Source organism: Sinocyclocheilus anshuiensis, unplaced genomic scaffold (assembly GCF_001515605.1).
Source record: "Sinocyclocheilus anshuiensis isolate Anshui unplaced genomic scaffold, SAMN03320099.WGS_v1.1 scaffold587, whole genome shotgun sequence".
NCBI lineage: Eukaryota > Metazoa > Chordata > Actinopteri > Cypriniformes > Cyprinidae > Sinocyclocheilus > Sinocyclocheilus anshuiensis.
The window spans coordinates 304,914-324,155 of record NW_015552579.1 but is presented as its reverse complement, the minus strand read 5'-3'; the positions used below and the strand labels follow the sequence as shown (position 1 = coordinate 324,155).

Genomic DNA, 19,242 nt, shown 5'->3' with positions numbered 1-19,242 from the left:
TTCAGTACCAGCATGAGGCTACAGCAAGTGGTGACTACCAATGCTGATCTTTTCAAAAGGGCTATACTGATGATCTGTAATTAAACTACAAATAGAATGTGATAGTTTGAGTAGTGTAATCGTACCTTTTTCACAAGGATAGTCAGTCCTTGGTATTTGAAAGGCTTGGAGAATTCTATATACTGGGCTCGTTCATTGTTGATCGTCAAGGGCGCAACGATCATATCAGCAAGGCCACCCAGGAGCTCGCCCATCATGCCGTTCCATTCCTTCTTGTTACTGTTATTTACCTATATCACCAAAAGATACGAAGAAGGCAATCTTATGATTATCAACTTGCCTATACTTGACACAAAGTGAAAGTGTACTTACTCTTTCTTGTGTTCCAAATTTCCCATCTGCCACCAGGTGTACTTCATAGGTGAAGTTCATGGTCATTGCCAATTTGATCAGAAGGTCAATGCAAAATCCGCAGCAACACTGGGGAACAATTGGGCGTCCTGTAACCAAACCAGAAAAAGTTACATTTCATTTGATCTGACAAAGATACTTCTGGAAAGATCGATATTTTGAAAGTCACCACACTCGGTCCATTCACTCCAATGTTAAAATTACTCACTCATTTAGAGATTGTGTTTCTCTTTTAGATGGTGTGTGCTCTCAACCGCTGACAGCATTGAGGTCTGATCAATTCCATTTCAATAAATTCAGCTTTTGCTCTGCTACTCAGCCAGTCATAGATTTTTTGCAGATGATAACGGAATAAAATATTAACAAGCTATGTGAATTCATTTTCAATTGATCTATGGTACTGGCTGAATTTAAGTAGCCACAACTCTTGTGTTTGGAATGGATGTATTTTTCCATCTATTCTGATCTCAGACAAACTCAACAGGCAGATGGGAGCATCAACATCTAAAAGTACAATCCTTCCATATTTCACACTTTACCTGTAGATTATATAGGCTGCGACACAAGGCACACCCACAGCTGTCACTATATGCAAAGCAGAAGGCTAAGATGGAAGCCCAAGCAACACATTCACAAGTTTGCAAACATCTAGCACATGCATACATTTTGCACTAAGCAAAAATAATCACATACTTACAACATAAAACAAACACACACACATTAAAAATTGTCTTTTAAACATGATTTAACACAAATACAAACATGCATGCTCACAGCCACAGACTTGCACTCTTGCTACATTCATACATGTAGAAATTGCTGGTGCATATATATGTATGTATGTATTTCCAGACAGCGAATGTAGAAAAGCACAGTGACAAACGTCCCTGATGTGTTACCTGGGATGGTCTCATTTGGTCCAGTGCAGATCACCTTTTTAATTAAGACTCCATTAGGTGTGTACTCTTCCTTGCAGGTCCCGTCCAACGTAGTTGGCTTCACATACACAAAGGGTTCCTGATGAATGGTCACTATCTGCAATAGAAGGATGGGATTTTGTTCAGCTTTCCTATGTGACATCAATTGCATTCAGATCTTTTCTAGTTCATGACCCTACATTTTTAGCAAGTTTTGGATAAGTGAAGTGAACCATGTACCTTTAATCGAGTAGACATTTGGAATCCTCTTGGTCTTTCCGTTTCACCTCCAGGCCAAATGATCTTCCTCTGTTTATTCATCACCACCTGATGAAGCAGATAATTATAACAGATAATTAACAGGCTTATAATCATAATCTTTGTTCAGTCCTCTAATCTAAAATAATTTGTCTAGATTCCAAAAATGCCATTACAGTGTTGGCTTTGAATACAATTATGGGAATACTAGTGTTGGCTTGAAACTCTATATTTTCTGTAAAATTAGTTTTTGTATGGCTCACAGGAACTAATGCAAGATTCAGGACCCATGTCATGAAATTATAAATTAAACACTATGAAAGAAAAGACTAGTACTTGTGTTCCATTGTAAATGCCGACTTGAATCAGTCTGCTCTTCTGGTAGTTGAGAATGCTGTAATGAGCGTATTTTCTGTCACCGTCGTCATTGAACTCAACGCGTCCTGTTAGGCCCTCTGGGTATTTGGAAGACATCAATACCCTGTGGAGCACAGCCAGTATTGACCTATGAGTAATTGTTGACCTTTTTGTATGTGATGCATGAAAAATATGCATAGATGAAATTTCATGTGTTGTGACAGTGCATTAGATCACTGTGAACATCTGTCTGTGGTTGTCAAAATCCATCAAAGAATGACACAATCCCCCCTCAAGCACAGTGTCATGGAAAATAATAACGAATCACACAAAATCAAACTGCATGCATGATCTTTAGTACTACTGACCTTTTAAAGAGTGGCCCGGTCTTCCAGATGTTGGTATTGCCCACGCTTTTTATGGTAACTTCTTAATTAAACCTCTAGGGGTCAACATTGAATTCACAACTGTATTTAATCTTGCCAGTGAACCAGAGAACGCAACCATTATCGTGCAATCTTGTGACGCGTGTAAAACCTTTAAACACATAAAGTGCTTAAATGTTTAAATGGTTAATTTATACACACACACACACACACACACACACACACACACTAACATCCACTGCTCGCTTCATCAATAAAACCTCTCTAGTTTAACAGAAAAACTGAGACAAATGGCTTCTTTTCCTTTGCCTGTCTCAGTTGTACTAAGGTGGGTGTACGTACCGTCAGGGGCCTCGCTCAAAGCTTTACCGGACATCTCACGCTCCCCAACCAGCCATACATAGCCTGAGCCTGTCATGTTGAGGAAACGTGCTGTTTTGTACACGGCTGCTGCATCTTCTTCGCTAAAGGCAGATAGACAGGTTTACAACCGCTGACAGAAATACGAGAAGCTTACTGAAATATGAAATTGTTTTGTAAACCCATTGTTTTGACTTTTCAGTATTATTTACTTCAAAGGATTCTAAGGCCTGGCCTGAAAAGACCAACTGGTTAGGGCTGGTTTTGTGCTGGTCTTGCTCGTGGACCAGCATAGCAGGTACTGCAAAGGTTGTTGCCAAGTCTTGCTGGTTAAGCTAATTATTTTCCAGGTTCAGTACAAGTTAAGCTCAATCAACAGCATTTGTGATATGTTGATTACCACAAAAAAAAAAAAGAGTAGAGTATAATGGAAGTAAATGGGAACAATTTTTTTTGATGATTTAAAAGCAGAAATGTGGAGCTCCTAATTTTATATTAAAAAAAATATATTTTTATGGTCATTTTTGGATTTTAGGAATTATTTTGGCAACAAAGCAGTGTTATTTATTTTAGTTTTAGTTCATTTTTTATTTATTTCTGGCTAGTAAATTTAATGTTTCGGCTTATTTCAGAAAACAATTCAAATTTTTTGTTTTTATTTTGTTTTGTTTAGTTGTTCATCCAATATTTGTAATTTATTTTATTTCAGCTTTCTTTTTTCAATCAACAATTTTTTTTATTTGTTTTAGTTTTATTTAACTATAAAAGCCTGCTATGAAGTTGTAAAATTGAATGTAACCTGACATAGAAAAGGTAGCTGTTTTTATTTATTTATTTATTTTTTAAGAAAAGGAAGAACTAGTGGAACTTATTTTTGTGGTAATCAGCATTAAGCCACAAATGCTGTTGATTTAACATATCTTCTATTGAACCTAGAATATTCCTTTAAGAAACAAAAGCATCCAGAACACAACTTGTGGTGGTCTATTCAGCAGGGTGAAAAGAATAATAAATATGTTGATGGCTTATTCTGATTCATTTCAATTTTGCAGGTAATTATATTGAAGAGTGAGGTGTAGAGATTTTGGCTGGCTGCCAAGAGTAAACCGCTTACCTGGCAGAGAGAATGATCACTCGGGCTTCCAACTGTTTGGCCTCCAGGAGCAGGGCAGTTAAGTTAGTCTCTTGGTTGAATTGAAGCACTTTCTCGGCCTGATATTGGGGTACACAATCAGTTAAAGGATTAGTTCACTTCCAGAATAAAAATTTCCTGACAATTTACTCACTCCCATGTCATCCAAGATGTTCATGTTTTTTTGTCTTCAGTCGCAAAGAAATTAAGGTTTTTGAGGAAAATATACCAGGATTTTTCTTCATATAATGGACTTAAATGGTGGCCAATGGGTTGAATGTTTAAATTGCAGTTTCAATGCAGCTTCAAAGGGCTCTTCACGATCCCAGTCGAGGAATAGGGGTCTTGTCTAGCAAAACGATCGGTCATTTTCTAAAAAAAAAAAAAGAAAAATGTATATACTTTTTAACCACAAATGCACATCTTGCACTAGCTCTGCGATGCCGTTGGACGTTGGATCCTGTTGGAAAGGTCACACGCAGTTAGCTCTTCGTCTGTGTACTCTGGTTAAAAAAAGTAGGGTAGGGCCAAAAACTCCATCTAATTTTCTTCTCCAACTTCAAAATCGTCCAACATCGTTGTTTTACCTTCTTTTGTAAAGGGCATTTAACTTTCTTTGCACGTTCGCTTTGTAAACACTGAGTTGGTACTTCCGCCTACGTCACGTGTGACCTTTCCAACATGACTACGTAATGCGTGAAGTCGAGCTAGTGCAAGACGAGCATTTGTGGTTAAAAAGTATATAAATTTGTATTTTTTAAAGAAAATGACCAATTGTTTCGCTAGATAAGACCCCTTACTCGTCGGCTGGGATTGTGTAGAGCCCTTTGAAGCTGCATTGAAACTGCAATTTGGACCTTCAACCCGTTGGCCACCACTGAAGTCCATTATATGGACAAAAATCCTAAAGGTTAATTTCTTTGCGACTGAAGAAAGAAAGACATGAACATCTTGGATGACATGGGGGTGAGTAAATTATCAGGACATTTTTATTCTGGAAGTGAACTAATCCTTTAAAGAGGCTATTTACTTCCATAACTGAACCATGCTGCCTCATTTAGCACTTTTGGTAGGTTTGGTTGTTTCTGATTTTTTTTTTCTAGGACTGAAAAGGGGGGCAAATTATAGAGTTCCAGGGAAACTGCTTCAAAATTAAAAATAAAAGAATAAAAAAGCTTGAAACCCAAAAAAATTGGCATTGTCGCATGCAAACTGAGGGTTATCAAGGCTTCAGAGAAGGACGTGCATGTTAGAGGTTTCGGGGAGTGAGACCGATGCAACCGGAAACTAAAACCAGGTGGAAAGGGGAGTGACAGGTGAGAGGAAGTCATTTCCCCAAAGAAAAAGAGTCGAGAAAAAAGAACGAGGGGATGCTGCAATAGGAAGTAGAATCTGAGTGTTGTGTCCCAAAATATCGGATCTCCACAAAAGAATGGGCTTGCTTTTTTTAAAAGTCTGAATCATGCATAATCCTTTATTAAAAAGGAAAAAATGGTAATGAAAGAAGCGCAGCATTTAAATTTTTTACTGAAACGGAAATAATAATCGTTCAAAAGAAATCCATTCTTCATTTAAATCATAAAAAAGGGAAAAGTAACGTCTCAATGTAACAAGAAACACGTGCTACCAAGAGAAGGGCATTTCTGGGTTGGCCGGTGATTGGTTGGGCTGGTTCTAGTAGCTACGTTTAGAGATTTTGGAGGGCGGCGTGCACTGACCATGCAAATATACCTTAGGTCCTCTCTTGTTGTCATAGGACAGTTGGTCTTGGTTTTCATAGTTCCTTTTTTTATTCTGATGAGTAATGTGCACAGAGAAAATATGCAGACACAGAAGAATATTATAAACAGTTGAAAATGGTGGGCAGTAAAGCAACCAACAAATTTTCACTTTTCTGCTCCAAATTTGAATCCCTAAAACTGGGACTTGCAAAAAACATCATAGACCATCTGGCATCAAATCACAGACCTAAACAAAGCTAACAACATGACAAACTTCAGGTACCAGGTAGTGCTTTTCCATCAATCCAGATCAGCTACCTGCAGCAGCACTTGAACGCTTTCTGAATTATTAACGTAAAGTTACTTCAAATTCAATAAAAATGACAGACTACTGTGACGGGCTACCAAACTAACAAATCGCTTGATAACAATGCAGATATTGCTTAGTGCTGTATGATTGCAGAAGCTCACTAAGAAGACCTTTTCTGTTGCACCATCTTGAGTTCTGCTGTATTTTTGAGGGCAGTGGCCTCAGGGGAAAACCCCCGGCTCAAACAGTGCCATTTTTCAGTGATATAAATAAACCTCCCCTGCATAGACACACAACACTGCCCTAGTACTACGTTAGGCTGGACACGTTCTCATGCGATTCTTGTTTCAAGATTCTGAAATTATGCGTGACCTATATGCGTGCCGTGGCATTTGCTCATATGGCAACTCAAAGGAAATTAAAAAGGTGAATACACACTGGCCTTTCCTGAGCACCTCTTAAACCGAACTCATGCTGCAGCCATGAACCCCGCTGTGCGTTCACTGGAAATAGCTCATTATGCCTGACACTCTTGTAAACTGATAGTAGAAGGAATATGAAAACGATCCTTGGCGCATAGTGCATAAAAATAGTCTCTGAGTCCGATCTGTATTAGAATATAATAGCAAGCAAAAATAGTGTGATATTTAAGCACTGTTTTTTTTATAACTATGAATATATATTTTCTCAGTCAGTGTGAATTGGTGTTGCTAAAACTATTTGGTTATCATTTAACATTATCCAGTAACTCATGCTGTGTAAGTGACAAAAGCGCAATAGCAGTAATTTCAGAACAAGTTATTACAATTTTAATAAAGATTACGAGAATTACATTTTCAATAAAGATTATGAGAACAAATGGGAACAAAATTGCCCCCCAAAAAAACCTGAAAGCAGGAGCTACAATTTTCAAACATTAATTAGAAATGGTCAGATGCAAGATGAAAGTACACTATCAGAAAAATTACCTTTAGCTTGTCTCTGGGATCAAAGATACACCTTTTCTGCCTTTTCCCTAAAAGGTGCATGGAAGTATCAGGTATAAAGATGTTTCTTTTAGGGTACGGTCCCAGTGACTAAGTGCTGTACCACAATTTTTGGTCATTTTTTTCTGTTCTGAATTCTAAAATGAAGTTGCATCTCAAATAACAAAATAGAGAGCCTGATAGAAATGCATATTACACAAGCAGTGCAAAATGGCTGCCAGGTCTATATTCTGTGATTCAGAAGGCAATGTAAAACTTCAATAACAGTGCATAAAAGGCCAAATAAAGCCTTTTTTTTTTTTACTTTCAGAAGCATAAAAGTAAATAAAGAGTTTTGTGCAAATAGTTAGTGGCCACTAACTAAAGCTTGTCAGTATGATAGAAATGTACAAAGCAAAAATGTGATGTGAATTTACTTAGATTTTAATTTCACAAAACATTAACTAAACTTAATTTCACACTGCATTAAATCAGAAAGCAAAAGTGTTTCATGCGTGATAAATAGCAATGTCTCATTCCTACTAATGACTCAGCTACAAAATGTGATAAAAACCTGGCTTAGGCAAGACTAGGCAAATTAATTTATTTAGCACATCTGTGCTTTACATGGGCATAATAAAGAAGAAGAGAAATAAAGACAAATGCAAATCAAGTTTAAAGTCATTTAAGAACATAAACATGAATAACGAAAGAGACACATTTAAAAAAAAAAAAAGTTCCCATTCCAATATAAAAAAGTATGTTTTAAATGCATCTTCCAAATATACAGTACTGTGCAAAAGTGTTACGCCATTAGTATTTTCACCAAAAAAAAAAAAAAGGTTTTAAGCCAGTTATTTCTATCTTTGGCTGACAACAGCCAATGCTCCACACAGAGCTCTGATCTCACCGTCATCCAGTCCGTCTGGAATGGCATGAAGAATCAGAAAAAAACTGAGACAGACTAAATCAAGAAGAACTGTGGCAACGTCTTCAAGACACTTGAAGAAACCTACCTACAAACTACAGTACTGTAAAAAGTTTTAGGCACTTGTGTAAAAATGCTGTGAATTGAGGATTCTTTTAAAAATAATGTAAATTAACTTCTATTAACTCAATCAAATCAATATTTGGTGTGACCACCCTTTGCGTTTAAAACAGCCTTTGTCCTAGGTACACTTGTGCATGGTTTTTCAGGTAGCTTTGTGAGAAGGTTTCTTCAAATTTATTGGAGACGTTGAATTTAGTCTGTTTCTTCATGTAATCACAGACGGACACAAGGGTGAGATCAGATTTCTGTGTGGAGCACTGGCTGTTGTCAGATTCGTGCATACAAAAATCTCACTGAATTATTACAATTAATGGCAAAAGGAATGTTTGGAATTTGGATTGGATTTCCTACTGACACACTACAGCAAAAGATAGAAATAACTGGCTTAAAACCATTTTTTGTTGGTGAAAATGCTAATGACCTAAGACCAATTTGCATAGTACTGTATATATATATATATATATATATATATATAAAGTGGCACAAAAGGCATTTTTTTTTAAATGCTGTGGCAGAAATCAACTATTCACACTTTCCACAGATCATTTTTATATACATATATACACATACTTATGCATAAATGTGATTTTATCACTAGATAAATAGATAAATTATGCATATATGTGTCTGACATATGTGCACCTCTACTAAGTGTTTTTTTTTTCTTTGGTCGTGTCTTAGAACACATAGTAAGCTAGGACAGCCATTGGTGACCAGTTGAAAAAATAATAGTGAAAAGAAGAAGAAAAATTAAAATAAAGTAGCTATTTGTGATTTCAACAGTCTTCCAGCACCAAAAATGACTGGTGCTGTCTCTGTGGGTATGTAGCTCAATTCGCACCATACCTAAATAGTTTCACTGTTATTAATCTCTCGCAGCAATGAGGGCAACAATAATTACCTCAGCGCTGAGCAGGGGGGATGTGGGCTGGTGATTTAGCTTTCATCCCCAAGGAAACTGAGCAGAACCTCTGCAAGAACAAAATTCCCACAATGCACCACTGTATTTATGAAGCAATCACAGCTCTAAACCACCTCATGAGACACATTGACGATAAGATTGAAGGATCATATCTGTGGCTCAAGGCTACAAAAATACCAGCTTATATAGTGTATAAACATAGCATAAATGTGTTCAAAAAGTCACTGATGCTTTGCAACGCCCCAGGTTAAGGTTTTCATTTTGCTCCTGCTGACGAAGGATTGACACAGGAGTTTTTGACTATGGTAGAAAGCAACATGAAATGAGCAAATAACACACGTTAAGTCAAATCAGACCACATTAGACATGGCTGACGCCTTTGGTTTTATAATGTTAGCCAACATTTACAACATGGCATGAGAGATGTGATCACACAACAAAAAAGTAAAACCGTTACGTACATAGAAGACTTTTGCGATTGATACACACATGCTTGCATACAAGCACGCACTGGGAATCCTGGATCTGGGAATATCTTACCTTGGTCTCTCTCTCCTCCAGAAGAGTTTCTAGTCTTTTCTGTGCCGCTCTGCCTTCATGGTCATCACTGACGATTAGAATGATGTGATTCCAGCGGAACTCCCGCATCATATCAAACCACACATGTGCCTGGTGGGAATAGGGCGGCACTGTGCGGAGGAATGAGAGATGGATACTCTGGAAGAAGGGTAGAGAGAAAAGAGAGACACATTTTAAAATTACAGTCCTTTTAGCTTTGTAAAATAATAAAGGGTGTTTCTTCAACTACAGGAATTTTTTTATTGTTCTTTTGTCTACTGGTAGAAGAGTAGAAAGAAAGAAAGAAAGAAAGAAAGAAAGGTGGGACACATAAAGTTTAAAAATGACTTTTTAAAAATGTCTTTTATTTAGTAAAATAATAAAAGGGTAATTCATATGGAAGCCCATTTCCACCACAGGATTTGAAAAAAAAGGTAATTGCATCATTTTATCTCACAATTCATACTTTTTTCAATTCAGTTCAGACCTACTGGCATAACAACTGAAACTGCAGATAGAGTAACTAAAAATCCCAACAATTAATACCAAATAATGATATGTAAATATCACTTGTGAGTAGAATATTTTTTAATTTAAGTTTTTTTTCCCAATCAAGCTGCACTTCTGCCATTTTTATGTTAACAGACAAATTAAACTAGTCATAGGATGGGAATTGTTTTTCTAAAAGCCTATAGGGACCAAAAGTCCCCATAGTTGAATAAACACCCATTGATACCCAAAATGATTCATATTGAAACTGAATAATTAAATTTATCTCTCATTGCAGCCCTACCTTGTCTGAGTAAATGGACATCCTGGTGGTGAGCCCTACTACAGGTATGCGGTAGAACCCTGCGGTGTAGGAGACCGGAGTGGGCGTCAGATGGTCATTGGACTGTGGTGGATGGCTCACCAGGATGGCATACACCTGTGAATAAAATCACAGAACTGGTTTAAATACAAACTAGCGGTCAAAACTGGATCACAGAGGCATGATTGCTATGACTCATGGATCTGACCTCATTCTGTGACTAAATCTATAAATCACTTCACAGGCACACAGATTGACAATTTGATTGATTGATGATGAAGGATCTATGGTTGGACTCAAGGGAGCAAGAGAGACAAAGAGGAATCTGTCCATCACATATAAAAAATGTTTTTGTTTTTCAAAAAAATATGCTGCATTGGGAAGGAAAAACAATGAAGAAAAACATTTTGTGTTTCCAGAAAGGCCCTCTGGCATCGGCTCCATCTGTCACCAAGCATCTTCAGAGTGGGCAGAGACATCAGAGAGCCAAAGGCGCTAAGACTGAGTGATACAAAAGTTTTGCATGGAAGAATCTCACACAACCAAGAAATTAATTCAGCAATTATCCTGACATCCTGCTAACTAGCTACACAACCTTACGGCCCAAATCTAGACACCCATTGTTCAGCCCGGTTTTTGTTCAGTGCGGTATCCAGGCCTGAGATAGACTCCTACCTCAGCACTTTTGAAATGACATCACTGGCCCTGAGAGCACTTAATGCGCAACTGCTTAATGTGATTTTTCCGTATGCAGGCTTTTAATGAAACAACACATCAGGCTGAATTACTCCCACGAGTGTGAAAGTTGTTATTCAGTAGTGAAAATGTCTCTCATTTACACTTCATATAAGGCATTGCTACTGCAGTACTTTATGGTTTCTCTTCTGACACTTCTCAGGTTATAGCATGGCGTAAAAAAAAAAAAAAAAACCACTCAAAACTAAGTGGTGATCATTTTAAGAGCAGATTAATGATTAGACCTATAAATAAACATTTTAGAGCTTGTGCATTAAATTTTATTTGGCATATCTATCTACTGTATCTATCTATCTATCGGTCTGTCTGTTTTTTGGTCTATCTATTATTCTATTGTTCTAGCTATCGTTCTACCTGCCTGTCATTCTATCATTCAATTGTTCCACCTGTCCATCTATCATTCTATCTATCATTCTGTCTGTCTATCTATCAATTTATCAGTCCATAGTCTGTTCTAACTACATTGTATGAAATATTTTGTTGGCTATCCTTAAAAAATGTGCTTTATAATAAAGCACGATCTAAATTAAGTGGTTGTATATCTCAAAAATATTATTTAAATATTATTTAGTCAAAAATATTATTTAGCATGTCATTTTAATGGGTCAGATCAAGAAGAAAATTAAAATGTGGTGACACATTTCCACTCTTTACGCTGTATTTATAGTGAACATCAGTATTCATATGGTGTATTGTTGAACATAGCTGTATGTTTGAGGCATTTTTGACTTGAAATAGCATCCTCTCCCAAAGACATGTTTGCAGATACCAATGCCATGCTGACCCTTCCACCCCCATCTTTATTTTTATCAAGCACAGTAATACTCTGTGAAAATAGAAACTGCTAGCATTGAAAATCATTGATTTTTCATGCGTCACCTAGTTTGTTTTGCAGCTGCTGCCCTCGGCCAGTGTCGTAATCTCACTCATTCCTGACATCAAAGCTCTGTGGGGTCAGCTACAGTACGTTAACCTTTCCTCCCACCGTGAGTCCATCGACCTGCTTGGATCATCAACTGACAGGCTGTCCTGTTTAGACATCTAAACGAATTATGCAGCTTCAATCTACTGCCACAATCCAAACCAAGTTCGACTGTCCAAATAACAGGTCAGTGCCTACACTATAAAAATGTTTTGTTGGCTATCCTAAAAAATGTGCTTCACGTGGTTTAAGTTTGTCTAAAAAATATTTTAAAAATTGTCTAAACTATAATATGCATTTCAATTAATTATAGGTTTCTCAAGTCAAAAATATGATTTTATATGACTAAATCAGCTGAATAGCCTACATAAAGTATGTAAACAAAAGTCATTTTTAAGGGACAGATAAAGTATTTACTGCAGTGTTACAGTGCAATAAATGTTCAGAAATTATTAATCGGCATCAGTACATTTGTAGCTCTTTCAAATGCATATGTGCATATTTAATGGCACACTTTTCAATAACCTAACTACAGTATGTTACTTGTAATGGATAATATCATGCATTTCAAAACACTTCCTAATGAAAGCTAAATAAATTAATTAAATCCGAATGTGCATATTGCATGGACACATTTACCCCCCAGGCAACCTGTAAGCCATTTTATACTGGATCTAGCCACATGGAAGTACCACAGTGCAAAGCTGATACTAAAAATCCCACCTGACTGGAAATGAGATCCTCACACACAGACAGCGCCATCTGAATCGCATTGGCTTTGTGAGTGACAGAGATGGCGGTCAACTTAAATTTATCCGTTCCGTACACCTGGTTCGCCTGAGTGACCGCATCCTTGAACACCTGCTCGTATCTCTTCTGGCTCAGGACGGCTCCGATGTTCACAATCTTGGGCTCGCAGCCGCCCCGCACGCATGAGCAAGAGAAAAACGCAGCCAGCAGAAGCAGACGCATCGTGTGGAGGGCCAGAAGAGCGCACGGAGAGCCCCAGTGTCCTCCCTTCTTAGTGCTGTAGGAGGCTCGTGCTTGAGATATTCGCTTGTTAAGAATGAAAGCAATGTCCAGTAGACTTTAAAAAAATCCCAGGTACGAAATTCTCCCACACTGCGGCGATCTGTTCATGGTGCCTGGTTCATTCAGGCGATGGCATTTGAGAGAACCGGCATTCACTGCAGCCATTCTCCTAATTCCTCCTGTTAAGTCAGGCTGCAGACAGGCAGAGCAAGAAAGTCGCATACTACATGAAGCCTGGCAGCAGAAATCAGTGATGCGTCTCGTGTCGTCCGCCTCTCTGTTCTGCGGCTGAGCGCTGTCCTTGGTGCTGACAGCTGTGCGCGCTCTTTTACGCGCGCCCCCGCACCTCCTCCAGTTTTTCGCGTTGGCGTTCCGCTAGAATTAAAACGCTCCGATGTCACAAACAATCCAAGCGTGAAATTAAAAAAGCTATAACTGTTTTTCTATTTGGAGCGAATTGGGTGTTTTTAAACGAGTAGAAAAAACATATGGTTTTGACAGTCTGTTGTCGGCCATTTATCGACACATTCCAGTGTTTCTAACGCATTTAATCCCACCTATACCATCTTGACCATTTTCTTTTGAATTTAATGGGTCTTTTAAGAGTTGCTGATGCACAGATAGTTCTCAACTGTAAATGAAAGTGTTGATTTCATGTGAACATTTTTTACATAAACAGAGTTGTTGTTTTACCCCTCTGAAAGACAAAATAAAGGCGAAACATGCATAATACAGATACAGCTATTATATCTGGTAATATTTGAAGGGTCTATTATTAATGTAGTAAAATTGCACAAAAAATGGTAAAAAGGTTCCCAATGTAGCTAAACATGTCATTGGTCAAATTTGTGAAAGGCCCATTTTGAATAAGTAACTGATTTATTCATATTATAAAACTGTAGATCTCAAAGTACTGTTGCATTAAATGAGACAAAAATGATTTTTTTATTGGGTTATTATTGGATTATATAATGTAACGTTCTATGAGGGATAATTGTGCAACTGAGCAATATTGATAGCAATTGTGACCCTGAATAAAACACATCATTTCATAACTTTTTTTCTTCTTCTTTGTTCCATCCAAGAAGTAAAATGCATGTGCTCACCTAGAAACTGGGATTAAATGGGTTAAAAAATGTGTAAAGAGTTAAGGCATGGCCAAATTGAGATTTTTCCTTATATTGTTTCTGAAAACAGTGTTTCTGAAAAAACATTTTGATAAACATAAAAAAAAAGAAAAGTATTGCTAGTCAACAGGCCCTGATAGAAAATTAAGGTTCTTCAAGGCACTGCAAAGAAACCTCTTGTCAAGCTGTATTTTGATGACTGTATTGGTTTCTTTAAAGCACCAACACATAGATGGTTGTCTAATGTTCTCCTTGACTGTAAAAAAAACCTTTTTGGCTCTGTTTGAAACCTTTATTTTTAGCTCACCTTCTTCTAGCATAGCCTCCCACCCAAAAAGACTGATTTAAGACGGCTAAATGTTACCACCAATGCTCAAAGTCGTATTTTAAGGACTGATGTTCAATTATGTAAGCACACCATATATTTCAGCATTTTCAATCATGAAATCACTTGTTCCATTTCTCAAACCTAGACTTTAAAAGTAACTACTTAAAGTGGCAGATCTGAGAGGTCTTCCCGCTTCTCTGAGCATCAGCTTTAAGTGCTGTGTGTTTTCAAATGGCAGCTGTGCAAACCATTCATTTTTGCTTTATTTTCAAAGATGCGTGTTCTAGTGCATGTCAAAGCTCCAGACAAGAGCAGTGCTTTGAAAAAAAAAGTGTACTGCTCGCTTTTGGGAAAAAAGGGTAGCGCTCTCTATGCAGGCGTATGTGCTGAGCATCATTATGCACTGGTTGGTACATAAGGACAAAAGGGGAAAAAACGGTTACCATGGAAACAAGCCTCTCTCCTGAAGTGTGAAGTTTCAAAGTATTCACATGTACACATTTTGTACGCGCTGGCAATGCAGGGTGTTAATGAGACGAAGTGACAGTAGTGCGCCTTATAAACATACACCACAAAACGTGAACACCTTGAATGGTTAATGTTGGCATATTAATATGCAGGTTTTCTTGTAGATACGCATTTGGCCTCACTTTGTGTTGTGATTTTGTCATACTCTGCTCTTTGTGATTTTATTTAATTTCCTCGTGTTGGAGAACCTGCAATCGAAACCCTGTTAATATTTCATTATCCATGGGAAAAAAATCCCTCTACATGTGAATGTCACAGTCTGATATGAAGAGGGGATTTGTAAATTAGGTCACAATTGGTCTAGTTATGCCGTCTACTTTAAATAATGTATCACATGCCTCGATGGCAGTGGCACGTGCTACCTCGCAGTCTGAGGTGTTGTAATACTCGGATGTCTCTCACTTGCTGGGAGCCACACAAAAGGCTGACCAAGCGACAAGGTTCAATCTCTTCTTTAGAAAACTAGGATGCAGACCAAGAGCAGAACTTTCGACCAGCCAAATGTTACACCAACAATATGCTATTTAAAATGAAAAAGAGGACTGTCTGTTCTTAAACTGAGGCGCAGTATAGCTGCTCTATTTTTGACCATTTTAATCCACATCAAAAGAATTTTGTCTGGATCTAGACAATGATATATGTGGCTCCGTCAGTGAATTTGAGACTTTTTATTCTTTTTAAACCATTTTCTTTATGCATGCGTGTCCTAATTTTTGATGACACCGAACAGGCAAGGTTGTGCACAGTAATAAATGACAGTATATTTATATCTTTATTTTACGTTATGTATTATACACACACACACACGCACACATATATATATATATGTTTATTTTATTTCTAATGTATTTAATAATATAATATGGACTGATATTGAAGGGAGCAGGGCACCTTAGCAACCGTATAACAACACCCTGGCAACCACCCATAACACCCTGGCATTTTGGCAGCAGATTTTGCATGGGCAAGCATCGCTCACATGTCTTTAAAAAAATTTTTTAGTGGCATCTGTTGTCACGTTCAATACATTAGTTCACCGTTGGAGTTCTCGGCCTGCGGCTAGTTTGCAAAAGCAAACAATAGGGCTAATGCCAGAACAGCCAGGAAAACAAAAATGAGGCATCTATGTTAAATTGCATTATCTAGCGTTGCTGAATCTCATTCGTCAGTTTGCACAAGCTTGCAAGAGGGTCCAAAACAGCCGCACCATTTCGGATGAGAAATATAAAAGTTATCTTTATGGGTCTCCCAGAGGCAAAAAAGGGGTTTTCTGGTGACATAGGAGGCATTTGACACGGCTGAGTCTCAGCATGTTGACCAAACAGAGTTGGCACTCTTTATGGTGACAGTTCAGGAATTCCACGCTCTGCTCGCCCGTAGAGCTGTACGATTCATTGCAAACTGGGCAATCGTTGGAGTTGGAGCTCAGGCTAGCCATATTGTCCACACATGGTGGTCTCGAGCTATCAGATTCCTGGCTCATTCTTCTATATGTCATGCTGATCATTCCATCTGTCAGAATTGGTTCTGGCTCCGTGCAAGGAATTCCCTGTGGAATCTGTTCATTAAAATGTTCAATAAAGTAAATTGAAATCTGATGAAATTACACCACTATTGCACCTGTGTTCAACATTACTGGAGCTTCACCACAAACTCTTTAGTTTCTGAGTCAAATGTTTTCATTTGATCTTTTGCTTTATTATGAAGGTTATTTAGAGGTAACGGAATAATTTTGTCATTCTTTCAGAATCCCCATCAGGACCATCTGTCAGTACTTGGACATGAGTCATTACATATAAAGGTGATATTAAAGCAGATGTTAGGTGAGCTACCTTCAGCTTCGATTATTGACAGATCAGCATTCTCAAGGTCAGAAGCTGCACTCAAGTCAAAGGCAGATCTGAGACCCAAACAAGTTTATTTAAAATTAGTTAAATCTGTCAATATTACATCTCTTGTTAATGCAATTATAAAAAATAATGTGCATAATCAGTTCTCCTGAAACACATATCATGTCTAATTTACATTTTATTGGCCTAAATGCTGTATCAGTGTAACTGCCACGGCTTCGCCATGTAATAAGAAACCAAATTTCAATTTTGGACATGGTGTTATTTTATAATTGTAAAAATATTTTATTTTATTTGTAAGATTTGGCCCTTGATTGCATTTGCTGGAGAGCTCTCATCACCCAATACGCTTCTGAGTGTCGGTGGAGAAGAAGAAGAGAAGAAGATTATTTTATAATACAATACGCATTTTATTCATTCACATTCAAGAACTTCATATGCATTATTTCACATGGCCAGGCTAATACAAACTAAAAGGCATTGACTGCAATAAACTGTGTGTGTGTGTGTGTGTGTATATATATATATATATATATATATTTTATATAAGTAAAATTGTAATATTTTCAGAGTAAAAGCTGTTATAATTCAGTTATTTTATAATGTATTCTGACATTATATGGCAGAAATGAATTTGCTCTGGAACCAAACGATGGTGATTTGACTCAGTAAAACCCAAATGTCTAGAAGAATTATTATACAATCATAGATTATCTCATTCAGAGTGCCTAGAGGCTGTCACAGTGCCTGTCATAATTGTCCTCCCCTTGTTTTGCACCAGCCAGCACAGAAAGACTCCGCAGAGGAACAGTCTGTACACCCATTGCATGCTCCTCGAACACAGACACACAAAACACACAAGACACTGCAGGCGCGACAGGAGATGAGCTGTTCAGAAGGCTTAATTAATGAGGGCAAAGCATCTGCATACCAGCATATGTTTAAGGCAATCACCCAGCATGATGATCATTCCATCTCACTAGATGACAATCAGGATGTATTAACCGGGCAAGACCTAACATATGGTGTATGTCATAGACACATCCTGTCAGCATGGTCAAACATATTCATTAATGCCACTTAGTGTTACGAGGCAGACAGTGGATGGAAACAGATGAACTGCACTGGACTGCGCTGCACTGCCGCAGTGGCCCTTTTGAGCGGATAACCATCATTGATGGTAATTGATAGCAACATGTCCAGTAATTGTACTACCTACTTGGCAGCTATTTGGTGGACACTAATTTCCACAGTGTGTTTTGGTCTATTGGATAATGGCAGGCGCCTTCATTAACAAGCTTGGAGAATAAACAATTAATTAGGGTAAAACCTGAAGAAGGGCTTTCAGACAAGCCCTGTCACAGTACACAAATCTAAGCTCGATACTAATTGAATCAACAAATCATCACAAATATTTTGAACAAGACATCAAATGTAAATATATATACTAGCATATCCTTCACAATGATTCCTTAGAATAAGATATAAAATGAAAAATATAATAAATGTGTGTATATGAATAACATTTTATTACAATTTTAATTTTATTTTACAATTCTTATTGTACGGAATATATTTCGTATTTTAGAATGTATATATATATATATATATATATGTGTGTGTGTGTGTGTCTAACACTGTTAATATAACTTTAATTTTAGAAAAAGATACAAAAAATAGATAATAGAAATAGATTAAAAAAAATAACCCCTATGCTCTGCGAATAACATACAAATAATTAAAATTATATGAAATAAAAATGTTTATATAAAGGACATTTTTATTATATTTTATTATTAGAAGTTTTTACTTTTTCATATTATATATATATATGATTTAGATTTTACAATAAAATACTGTCATCTGTCTATCTATCTATGTGTGTGTATATATATATATATATAATCTCATTTTACCCATAAGCATTATACTGTATATATAAATATATAAATTTTAGCATAACTTTAATTTGAGAAAAACATAAAAAAAATAAGATTTAAAATAGATTAAAAAAAAACACTATGCTATGCTGCCTCAAGTCAAAAGAGCCCTCATTGTAAGTCTGTAGGATGTTTTTTTTTCCTAAGTATAATTTCATATGAAAGTAAATGCATACCTCTTTTTTAGGTATCCTATCTGTAGCACAACCTGTGTGGGGTGAGTTATGTGCCAAAGTTTAAGATGAAACAGTTATATCTGTCTTGAGGGTAGAACAACACGCTTGCATTATTCAAGGTACATCTAAGAGATGGGAACTTTGTGTCCTTTTGCATCTAAGTTCACAGTGCAGTTGTACATTTCTGTCTACTGTGCTACCGAACAGGTCGGTATACAAGACCTGGAGCTTCTGCAAGAACAAAGGCAATTCTGGGCTTTGGCTTATTGCTTGCTGAAGCTTAGAGGACTCTCAGACAGTCAAATCCAAATTACAGCAGTGAAGCCAGACTGCAGTAGCTGTAGTGTGTAATTCTGCGATCAGTTCAGCAGCACATTGATAGAAATGCACAACTGTTATTTACTGACAGATGATTGTCTGAAGC

At 37.2% G+C, this 19,242-nt stretch overlaps 1 protein-coding gene across 1 annotated transcript in view; it reads right to left on the bottom strand.

Moving 5' to 3' along the window:
- LOC107665218 (glutamate receptor ionotropic, NMDA 1-like) overlaps positions 1-19,242 on the bottom strand; it is a 37,841-nt gene that overhangs the window by 13,055 nt on the left and 5,544 nt on the right. Inside the window, exons 2-13 of the mRNA XM_016456000.1 lie at positions 12,561-13,157; positions 10,142-10,276; positions 9,331-9,507; positions 5,553-5,615; positions 3,804-3,901; positions 2,585-2,793; positions 2,312-2,369; positions 1,923-2,067; positions 1,569-1,655; positions 1,311-1,446; positions 373-500; positions 126-290 (exon numbers count right to left, since the gene is read on the bottom strand). Coding sequence (XP_016311486.1) covers positions 126-290; positions 373-500; positions 1,311-1,446; positions 1,569-1,655; positions 1,923-2,067; positions 2,312-2,369; positions 2,585-2,793; positions 3,804-3,901; positions 5,553-5,615; positions 9,331-9,507; positions 10,142-10,276; positions 12,561-12,809 — 1,650 coding nt within the window. The 5' untranslated portion in view covers positions 12,810-13,157. The remainder of the gene's footprint in view (positions 1-125; positions 291-372; positions 501-1,310; positions 1,447-1,568; positions 1,656-1,922; positions 2,068-2,311; positions 2,370-2,584; positions 2,794-3,803; positions 3,902-5,552; positions 5,616-9,330; positions 9,508-10,141; positions 10,277-12,560; positions 13,158-19,242) is intronic.